The sequence below is a fragment of the Octopus bimaculoides genome, chromosome 19 (assembly GCF_001194135.2).
Source record: "Octopus bimaculoides isolate UCB-OBI-ISO-001 chromosome 19, ASM119413v2, whole genome shotgun sequence".
In the NCBI taxonomy this organism is placed as follows: domain Eukaryota; kingdom Metazoa; phylum Mollusca; class Cephalopoda; order Octopoda; family Octopodidae; genus Octopus; species Octopus bimaculoides.
The window spans coordinates 2,334,195-2,345,514 of record NC_068999.1 but is presented as its reverse complement, the minus strand read 5'-3'; the positions used below and the strand labels follow the sequence as shown (position 1 = coordinate 2,345,514).

At 37.5% G+C, this 11,320-nt stretch overlaps 2 protein-coding genes across 3 annotated transcripts in view; both read left to right on the top strand.

Annotated features, from left to right (window-relative positions):
- Positions 1–3,790: 3,790 nt before the first annotated feature.
- LOC106880392 (regucalcin) lies at positions 3,791–9,291 on the top strand. The gene is made up of 6 exons (XM_014930306.2): positions 3,791–3,861; positions 4,048–4,211; positions 5,993–6,175; positions 6,947–7,159; positions 7,604–7,747; positions 8,637–9,291. The coding sequence occupies exons 2-6, from the start codon at positions 4,055–4,057 to the stop codon at positions 8,843–8,845; spliced, it is 906 nt and encodes a 301-aa protein (XP_014785792.1). The 5' UTR covers positions 3,791–3,861; positions 4,048–4,054; the 3' UTR covers positions 8,846–9,291.
- A 625-nt stretch (positions 9,292–9,916) lies between these two features.
- LOC106880394 (regucalcin) overlaps positions 9,917–11,320 on the top strand; it is a 5,556-nt gene continuing 4,152 nt past the window's right edge. Inside the window, exon 1 of one of the 2 annotated variants that reach the window (XM_052974840.1) lies at positions 9,917–11,141. The gene's annotated coding sequence lies outside the window, so the exon portion shown is untranslated. The remainder of the gene's footprint in view (positions 11,142–11,320) is intronic. The other variant, XM_014930308.2, reaches the window with a different exon arrangement.

The window sequence follows — 11,320 nt, the reverse complement described above, 5'->3', positions numbered from 1 at the left end:
CGTTAAACGATGATGATGATGATGATGATGATGATATATATATATATATATATATATATATATATTGTGCTGGTGGCACATGAAAAGACATTCAAGCAAGGTTGTTGCCAGTGCCGCTGGACTGGCTCCTATGCAGGTGGCATGTAAAATACACCATTTTGAGCGTGGCCATTGCCAGTACCGCCTGACTGGCCTTCGTACCAACGGCATGGAAAAACCACCCACTACACTCTCGGAGTGGTTGGTGTTAGGAAGGGCATCCAGCTGTAGAAACTCTGCCAAATCTAAATTACATCAGATTATTATTTTAAATAAAGACTAGTATACTCCTTTTTTGGAAATGTAATCTCTAAGAAAAATATGATTTTTGTCATCATCACTGTAGAAAATTTGAAGAAAAAACAAAGAATCTCGTAAAAATTTGAATTCTTCAAGTGGTTGGAAGAATTTTAAAAAGATACAAAGATTAGAAAATTAGTATTTTTAAATCTCACAACGTGAGATACAAAAATTGTTTTAAACAAAGAATTTACGTATACAAATATTAGACATAAATTTATTTTGAAAATGGTGACTACCATTTTTTAACCTAAAATATATTTTGGCAATCGCCTATTCTTTTCGTTGAATTTTAAGAGACATCTTATCTAGCGAAACCCTGAAATATTTTCACGGGAGCTCGTGGTCCCACCGAACCCGGTTTGTGTTTATTAATGCATACGCTTACATTATTTATTTTTGTCCATCTTTTCCAATCCCTCTCTGCCTATTGTAGAATTATCAGAGGCATTTCTTCCAGCTCTTTATGTTTTAGGTTCAAATGCCGATAAATTCGACTTTCCTCTGACAAAATAAGTACCAGCTGAGTACTGGTGTCAATGTACTCGACTAGCAAACCCCACCTACAATACGAGATGTTAGGCCTTGGATCTATAGCGAAGAAAGGATGGCAAGCCGGCAGAATCGTTAGCACACCGGGCAAAATGTTTAGCGGTATTTCGTCTGTCTTTACATTCTGAGTTCAAATTCCGCCGTGGTCGATTCTGCTTTTCATCCTTTCGAGGTCGATAAATTAAGCACCAGTGAAACAATGAGGCCGATATAATCGATTAGTCCCCTTCCCCAAATTTCAGGTCTTGTGCCTTTAGAAGAAAAGATTATTATTACAATCTCTTGACTTGTTCCAATTCCACCGAATGCAACTTTGCCTGAGAACAGTCAAATAAATGTAGTCAATTGTGTCAACCGTCTCCCCATCGAAACGGTCAATCTTATGCTTAGATGTAGAAATAATTGTCTCCTCCCCTCCCTCTTCTTATTTCTTGTGACTTCACTTTGGTATACTTATTCTAATGCTTTGCATATAAACTAATACAAGTCTACTTCTTCAATATATAAACCGACTTAAGGACAGACTATTCGGAAAAGCGAGTTCCTAAAGCGATAGACTACAAGTCGAACAAATTATGTGATGTGTAACTGGCATAAATAAACACCGGGTGTACACTAAATAGAATTAGTTTGCAACAACAGTCTGACCAGACGAACATTACAGTTGTGCATTATAAGAAAAAGGTATGTTCTTCTCTTCCGTTCTTAAGAATTTTCATTCTGCCTATTATTGGGTGTTCCCCTCGCTGGTAAATTTATAGTTTCACACCAGACTCGATTTCAGCACGAGATAATTTTCTCCCCATTCTTTCCCCTCCCCCTGAAAGCAAATCTGGTGTGAAACTATAAATTTACCCAATGATTACATGTACGTCTTTGACGACAAGACGTCTCAATATAGTTTGCAATGGTAGTAAGCAACAACTTCTATACGAGCCACAGATCGGTTCGTTTTACATCTAACCATTTCGTTCTTTACACATTCCATTTCCTGAAGCCACCCGAGTGCTATGTGGTCATTTCGCCAGCCAGAAATAGCAGCCCCATTCCCCTTAAATCATTTTGTATGTTTTAGAAATGATACCGAATATAATGGAATATTAAGCTAACACTACATTAGATAATTAGATGGAAAATCACTCGGGTTGAGTCTCAGAATTGTCATTATCTTTCGTTACTTTCCGTGAAAAACTTTATAAACACTCGTGTCGAGGTGGAAGAGGCGTGGCAGAAGACACGTGCATGTGTGTGTGTTTATGTATGTCCATGTATATCAGATCTTCCTCCCTCTTCCCTCCTCCCTCTTTCCTCCTCCCCAAAATTTAGTGCCTTTAGTAGAAATGGGCGATGTTTCGTTTTGACTTGCACAAATGTCACTCGATCCCAACTGGTTAATTTCCGTAAAAATATTTTATTTATTTACTTTTGCTTTCATGACCTGTGGAAGGTGACATTTGCTTTGAAGTGAGAGCAGAAAATGAAAGAGGAGAAAGTGAAAGATGTATGTACGTGTATATGAAATGGATATTTGCGTGTGTGTGTGTGTGTGTGTGTGTGTGTGTGAGAGAGAGAGAGAGAGAGAGAGAGAGAGAGAGAGAGAGAGAGAGTGCGAGTGAATGGTACTAAGACATACATGCAAAAAAAAAAATACATGTATGAGAACAAACACCTCCACCTAATCTCTCTCTCTCTCTCTCTCTCACACACACACACACACGCATACATACATATATACATACATACAAAAAAGATATATGCATATGTATTTATGTATGTACGTGTATATGAAAGATAATGTGTGTGAGAGAGCGAGCGAGTGAGTGCCATTTACACCTACATGCAAAAAAATGCATACATGACAACACACACCTTCACTCAGTCTCTCTCTCTCTCACACACACACGTCCATTTCATATACACGTACATACATCTTTCACTTTCTGCTCTCATTTCAAAGCAAAATATGTGGCCTTCGACAGGTCATAGAAACGAAAGTATAGAAATAAAAATTTTTTATGGAAATTAATGAACAACCAACTGGGATCGAGTGACATTTGTGTTAAGTCAAAATGAGACATTGTCCCAAATAGGCAATCACCGTAGAAATGTAGTATTAGATGCACTAGTGTAGCTAGGGGAGGGGGTGGCACTATTGCTGTAAGCAATATTTTTTTGTGGGGTCCCGGAGCGGCAAACAGAAGGGCCGCTCCCTGGTAGGCACACACTCTAGCTACTCTAGTGATTAGATGTATGATGCCTGAAGGAATTAAAACAAAAAATGATGGGATAGTCACTGTTGGAAAGTCTTTTCAGTCAGAAAGGTACCTGTCTAGGACTGGATCGATGTAATCAACAAAGTCTCCTCCTCTCAAAGCTGTTGACCTTATGCCTAAATCAGAAACCACCTCCTCCTCCTCCTCAATCTCCTCCCCCTCCTCCCTGTCATTGTTACTACTACTACTACTAGTAGTAGTAGTAGTTACAGATCTGTTGACCTCTGCATCGTTATATCAATAGTAGTAATAGTAGTAGTAGTAGTAGTAGTTACAGATCTGTTGACCTCTGCATCGTTATATCAATAGTAGTAATAGTAGTAGTAGTAGTAGTAGTAGTAGTAGTAGTAGTAGTAGTTACAGATCTGTTGACCTCTGCATCGTTGTAGTAATAGTAGTAGTAGTAGTAGTAGTTACAGATCTGTTGACCTCTGCATCGTTATATCAATAGTAGTAATAGTAATAGTAGTAGTAGTAGTTACAGATCTGTTGACCTCTACATCGTTATATCAATAGTAGTAATAGTAGTAGTAGTAGCTAGCTAGCTGCATTATGCCTAAATCAGAAATCTTTTTTACTCCTCCTCCTCTTTGCCATTGCTGTTACTACTACTACTACTACTACTACTAACTCCACTGCCACCATCGCCACCTCTTTATCACAATGCTGTCTATCTGCTCTGTTTAGCCCCTCGTGGGTAATAAAAAAAATAGCTGTCTATCTGCTCTGTGTGTGTGTGTTGGTGTACGTCTATATGTGTATGTATATATAAATTGTTGGACATTGAAAGACTGTCAAGCTGTTTAATCAAAACATTAAACACTTTATGTTCTTGTATCAGTTCTTTCTTTCTTTTTTTTTCTAATTCTATTTTTTGTTTCAGAAACAAGATGTCTGTGTCTGTTGTCTTGAAGAATGTCTGTCAAAAAACTGGAGAAGCACCTCATTGGGAGGAAAGTACTAAATCCTTGCTGTTTCTTGATATTGAACCTGGAGGTATACACAAGTGGAATCCTGTAGACAACACCCACACCAAGTGTGAAGTTGGTATGTATAAGTATATGTATATATATCTATGTATGTTTGGTGGGGGCGCAATGGCCCAGTGGTTAGGGCAGCAGACTCGCGGTCATAGGATCGCGGTTTCGATTCCCAGACCGGGCGTTGTGAGTGTTTATTGGGCGAAAACACCTAAAGCTCCACGAGGCTCCGGCAGGGGATGGTGGTGAACCCTGCTCTACTCTTTCACCACAACTTTCTCTCACTCTTACTTCCTGTTTCTGTTGTGATTGTAATTCAAAGGGTCAGCCTTGTCACATTGTGTCACGCTAAATATCCCCGAGAACTACGTTAAGGGTACACGTGTCTGTGGAGTGCTCAGCCACTTGCACGTTAATTTCACGAGCAAGCTGTTCCGTTGATTGGATCAACTGGAACCCTCGACATCGTAAGCAACGGAGTGCCAACAACAACAAGATGCTTGGTATAGTTGTAAAGGTATTTGGCTTACACTTGTAAGATCCTGTGTTCAATTCCTGGCAGTGTCTTATATCCTTGAACATAACACTTTATTTCATGTTGCTGTGGTCTACTCAGCTGGAAAAAAATGAGCTGTACCTGTAATTACAAAGGGGCCAGTCTTGTCACATCCTGTGTCATGCTGAATATCCATGAGAACTTCGTTAAGGGTATGTTTGTCTGTGGAGCACTCAGCCACTTGCACATTAATTTCAAAAGAAGGCCGTTTGATTGTTCAGATCAACTGGGACTTTTGTCGTCATAACTCACTGAGTGTCAGTTTATGTATGTTGTATTATATTTATATCCCGACTGTGTTACATGTTGCACACAATGGCTGGCCACAGTCAAGAAACACAAAGAACTCAATGAAAAATTCCCTGATGGAATGAAGGCATTTATCCACATGGTTGGTAAGCTCTATGAACCCCTGCTGCAAGAAGCATTTGTCTTTGCTGCAGGTGTTCGAAAGAGTTACAGGTCCCAAGCAGCACTGAGAAACCACACCCATGCTGCTCATGTTTAAACCTTTTTTTTACCATATTCCCCTCAAAACAGCTTTTGTTTCAATTAATTTTAATAATGATGAAGAATTTGGTAGGATAACTTTGATGTTATTAAGCTGATGTCTGGAACATAAATTAACATAAATTAACATGAGATTTTGTTGGAAGGTTTTAATTTAGATCCCTTCAAAGTTTGTTTTGTAGAATCAGCGGTGGCCTCAGGTGGGTTGATATCAAAATATGTAGTACTAAAACTGATATTCTCTCCATTGTGTCTCTATTTAAGCCTCCTGAAGTAAATTTTTATACAGGTCATGCTGTATTTGTATGTATGCAGTGAAATACCAAATAAGGAAGTATATGTATTTTCAAATACATATTTAGTTTTTACTTAATTGTCAATTCTCTTTCTGACTTCAGAGTTTTAGAAAATTGGTGGTTAGTACTAGTATTGAGGAATAAGTTCTGGTTCATAAAATTTAACTGTCAGGGAAGAATAGATACCTGATCATATGTGAATGCTCTCTACAATGGATTAGCCTTCTGTCCTTGATGTTAGAATTCATGACAAAGATGACTGCAATAAGAGCTTGGTGTACACCATTCTAACCTACACCACCATGAAAAGAGGGAAAATAATGATGACGATAACAATGGTGAAATACTATTCATTATCATAGAATATCAACCTCTTCTACATTATAATATGATATCAATATCTTTTTTTTATATATTAATCCATTATCACATTGTATTGTCAAAATATATTGTTTTGTTTTTTTTGTCTTCTCTTGAATTTACCAGATGGAAATATAAGCTTCATTGTTCCTCGGGAATCTGGTGGTTATGTTGTATCCAACTACTCGAAACTGTGTCATTTTGACTGGGGGAGTCATGAAGTAAAACCATTCCTCACAGCAGATCCAGATAAACCAGGGAATAGATTCAACGATGGTAAATGCGACAGCTATGGCAGACTGTGGGCAGGTTTGTATTTGTTTGTTTTATGTCTTCTCTAGTTTCTGTTTCCAATGTTGCAATGTTGTTGTTTCTGCCACCTTGGGGAAGACGGAGACCAAAGAAAACATGGGAGGAAAAGATGAAGACTAATCTGAAGATGCTGCATCTCACAGAGGAGATGACCAAAGACTGTCCTGACTGGCGATAAATGGTGCTGCAGTGAGCCTGACCACCCATAGCTAAATATACCCAGACACAAGGGTTAGGGTTTGAGGCTGAGGTGTTTTGTCCTCTGCCGAGCCTCAATCTTGCTATCTCTCACTTTACATTATTGTCCCCCTCCCTGGCCCTTACACCTCATCACCCTGTTGCTCACCTCTTCCTTTTCACCTGTCTCATTCATAGCACTCTCTTATCTTCCCACCCACTGTGTTGACTGCATCATCATCATCATCATCATCATAACTCTGACCCCCATCCTACTTCACGAGGCTAATTTAGAGGCCACGTCAGATTGCCTTCGTCCTTCACACAATATACTCAAACTTGCCCTTCTCCAATGATGAGTGTTATTACAGAACAAGGAGTTAGAGTGTATTGGGTAGATCAGGGGTGGGGAAACCCCTGCCTGTGGGTGCAATTGTGCCTGCAAGCCCATTTTATTTCCCTGCAGGCTGATATACTCGTTCTTGATTAGCCAGTCAGTAACTTATCAACATCAACACTTTTATACACAAAACATTTGAGGAGCACAGAAATTTGTAGAAAGAATGACTTTTTAAACTTTTCTGCTTTTAGGTACAATAAAGGAATTCAAAGGTACACTAGAAATAACTGAAGCTGGACATTTGTACCGAATTGATAAAGATTTATCAATCCATGCCATTAAAGAGAAGACCAATATATCTAATGGTATGGCATGGACAGCAGATGACAAAACCATGTTCTACACCCATTCTCTTCCTAAAAAAGTATTTTCTTATGACTATGACATTTCAACTGGAGAAATCTGTAAGTATTGTCAGTTTTAAGTATTTTTTTAATTGCTAACTTAACAATTCAAGCAGAATTTCAACTTAGAATCTAAAATCTTGCTTTGGAATAACAAAAAGGCATTTGATCTGCTGCTCTTCCAATTTTGTGACAAATATTTAATAATATTTAATTCAATTCAATAAAATTTATTGTAGTTGTATTTACCATGACTTATTCTTGAAATAATTTTTATTTGCTTCTCCAGTTAGTGTACAATTTCATTAAAATAAGATTTAGTCTTGTATTTGTAATTTGTGAGATGTTGGAAAGCTTAACAGAGATTGTCCATGCAATCAGAAAACAAATTTCTTAATAACAGTTTAAAACATGGAATCCAAACTAAAATAAATTTAATTAACCCTTCCAATGTTGTCATGGAAATATTCATTTTAACAATAAATATTCTGTTTGCTTCTTTAGCCAGAGAACAAGTGGTTATTGATTTTGAAGGCAAAGAACTCCATGAGTATGGGATACCAGATGGAATGACAATTGATTTAAATGACAAAATATGGTTAGCTAGCCATTATAGTAGCAAAGTATTCCAGATTGACCCAGAAACAGGTATAAAATGTTTTATTTCTTAACTGAAGTTTACGTTGTTGTAGGTCTTAATACTCAGCATGTTGTTTTTGTTAATTGTTTTTTTTTTCACTACACATTTGATATCAATATTGCAGCAATAATAACAGCCAAATAACAGTTTCTTGAAAATGAAAACATCACATGAGCCATAAATATATTCACCAGTGTTCTGTGCTCTGAAATAAGATCCTGCTGTGGTAAATTTTACCTTTTGTCTTTCTGGATTCAAGAAATAAGCGACCAGTCAAATACTGGAGTTAATTCTAGTCTCAGAATCAGTTACATTGCATTGAGAGAAGAGTCATGAGTAACCCTTGACAACAGCCCTTTGTCCAGAAATGGAAAAGGGGTTGAGTTAGTAATGTTAGTAATGTTCTTTCATAGAGAAACTGATTATGTTTCTGGAATTGTGCCCCAAGGATGCACCAATGTATAGTACAACACAGAACAGAAATATTGAAGATAGGTGTAGGCATGGCTGTGTGGTTAGGAAGCTTGCTTCCCAGCCACATGGTTTTGGGTTCAGTCCCGCTGTGTGGTACCTTGGGCAAGTGTCTTCTGTTATAGTCTCAAGCCGACCGAAGCCTTGTGATTGAATTTGGTAAGCAGAAGTAACTGTTGTGTGCGTACATGTGCCTCCTAACAATTATCTTAGGTAATAATGAAGATAATTACAAGTGAGATAATGAAAATGATAAAACATAATAATAGTTGTGAGCATAATTATGACAGCAATATCGAAGATAATTGTGATCGGAACAACAGTGGTAATTATGAGGGAAATAACTATGCCGGATGTTAATGGGTTCAGTATTTTTCAAATTTTGGATAATTTGTCTGACTTTTATTATTTTTAAAACAATTTCAGGCAAAATCCTGACATCAATTAAGTTTCCTGCAAGTCAAGTCACTTCCTGTTGTTTTGGAGGTCCAAATTATGATGAACTCTATGTGACATCAAGTGCTTATTGCTTAACAGAAAAACAGTTGCAGAATGAAGAGAAACTTGCTGGGAGTCTTTTTAAGGTTACTGAGTTGGGGCCTAAAGGTAAAGCAGCCCCTAACTTTCAGGGATAGTCTACAACAGTGCTTCTCAAACTATCTAAAGTGGCGTACCGGTAGTTTTTTTTTTTTTTCAATGTACCAGGGACCGGTAATATTTCTTAGTAATATTAATTCATACCAGAAACAATATATATAATGAAAAAGTTGACAATTATCTTTTATCTTATATTTATTTTGTAAACAAATAATACAATATTAAATATGCTTTTCGTAAGCATTTTATGTTTCTTTCCTTTCTGGAAACTCGCCATGTACCAGCAGCTGATGGCTCATGGACTGGCACCAGTCCATGGACCACCACTTTGAGTAGCACTGGTCTACACCAATCTCCAGCTATACATTGTAATATAAAGATCACAGGTTCTATAATTATGTTTGTTCATAGATATGTTATATAAAATTAATAATGATATGTTATATAAAATTAATAATGAAATAAATAAAAGTAATTTAAGAGATGTTTTGTTTGTTTTATATTCTTTTCTCCTTTATATATGAATATGTGATTAAGATGGTCTCTTTGCAACCACATGGCTTCAGGTTTGATCCCATTCCATGGAACCTTGGGCAAATGTCTTCTATCATAGTTTCAGATTGCGCAGTGCTTTGTGAGGGAAATTTGGTAGACAGAAAGTGTGTGGACGCTTGTCATCTATCTCTCTGTTTGTCCTTCCCTCCATCTGTCCATCCAGCCATCTATCTAGTTTTTATACTTACTTTTAAGAAAGCGATGCTGATCTCATTTGGTGTGTCATTGATAATATGTCTATGGACTATGGACTGTATCTGTGTCTGGTGTTAAATAACAATACCTAATAAGAATCTAGATAATGGTTATCATGGAGATAGCTTATTCATATATTCCTTGACATGCTTCAAAAAAGGACATTGCCCTCATTAGAATGGCAGGAATTGCACGCATTTACACATCTCTCTCTCTCTCTCTCTCTCTCTCTCTCTCTCTCTCTCTATATATATATATATATATATATATATATATATATATATATATATATGGTCTGATCAATAAGTATCCAGACTGTTGTCCCATAGTAACAAAGCTGAAGCCCACAGAGTGAAGCTGTTTGGCATAAATTGGCCTCAAACTCTGCCATGCATGCACACTAAGTTTTAACATTCAAGCTCACTTCCTGCTGTTTGCAGTAGTGCTTGGAACATATGCAGCATGTAATCATTGCATTGACTATGACAGAAAAAGTTGAGCAGAGAATCTGCATCAAATTTTATCAAAAGCTTGGAGATACCTGCTTAGAGGCCTAAGCAAAGTTTTCAAAGAGTTTTCATCGTTCTTAACACAATCAAGAAGATCTTGTGCAAGTGAAACCCAAGTGTCCTTTTGGTCAGCTGAAAGCAGTTCTGGCACAAACTTGGCAGACACGCGTCTCATACCCAAATCTTCAGCGATAATGGACTGAACTGAACCGTAACTAATCTGCACATCCTCTGATAACTCACAGACGGTGATTCAATGATTTCCCCTCGCAGCTGCACTGCAATGCCTGTGGCCAACGAGAGAAAATATATAAAAATATAGAACCTTCAAAAACAAATGAAGGTGTGCAATGCACCTTGACTAATTATCTGTTACAATATCCTCAGGTTGAGCAAGTGATATTTGGCTGAGGGACAATATTGCGTGCGAACCTGTTTGATTATTGTGCCTTTTAGTGTTAATTTGTTGCCTCTCCCCAGGGACATTTAGTGGAATCCCTTAGTTGCAAGTATTCGGGTTTAGTCTCTAGTCAAAGAAGAGTTAACTGCTTCTCCATCCATGACCACCACCTCAAGGTCTGGAAATCCTGAAAATAGTCACGAATGTTGCCCTTTCTCCTCTGATAAGGCTTTTAAAAATCTTTAAAACAAAAGTGTGATTGGAGAAAGATTTTGCTGTTATTTTTAGCAGATCCTCTCATTGTCTTGTGTTGTGTATGTTTCATTTCTTATATTTGTCCATTTGTCTCCCTTCTTTACTCTTACTTTCTCTCTCACTCATTCTCTCTTTATTGTTCCTCCCCATCACACTAATACTCTAACTCAGTCCACCACCCCCCTCTCTCTCTCTCTATTTTTCTTCAAAGACATCAGTAGGCCTTCTTGCCTCTTTTATCAACAACTTTTGGTGGTTTCCTGTATCAGAATTTAATAAAAGCTGACAGTTCACCAGAAGGAACAGATTTGTTTGCTGTGAGAGAGACGGGTCTGGCACCCTGTGCACCATCCTGGACTTCAATAACTCTACAAAAACATAGACTACAACAAAGGCTTACTAAATCACCACAAGAAACAGGTATCTTCTTCTTCTTCTTCTTCTTCTTCTTCAGCTTCTTCTTCTTCTTCAGCTTCTTCTTCTTATTCTTCTTCAGCTTCTTCTTCTTCTTCAGCTTCTTCTTCAGCTTCTTCTTCTTCTCCTTCTTCTTCTTCTTCTTCTTCTTCTTCTTCTTCTTCTTCTTCTTCTTCTTCTTCAGC

Excerpts from the sequence above, each read along its gene's own strand:
- LOC106880392 (XM_014930306.2), top strand. The coding sequence starts at position 4,055 with ATGTCTGTGTCTGTTGTCTTGAAGAATGTCTGTCAAAAAACTGGAGAA. Across the intron at positions 4,212-5,992 it reads CCACACCAAGTGTGAAGTTG|ATGGAAATATAAGCTTCATT; the intron begins GTATGTATAAGT and ends TGAATTTACCAG. Across the intron at positions 6,176-6,946 it reads CTATGGCAGACTGTGGGCAG|GTACAATAAAGGAATTCAAA; the intron begins GTTTGTATTTGT and ends TTCTGCTTTTAG.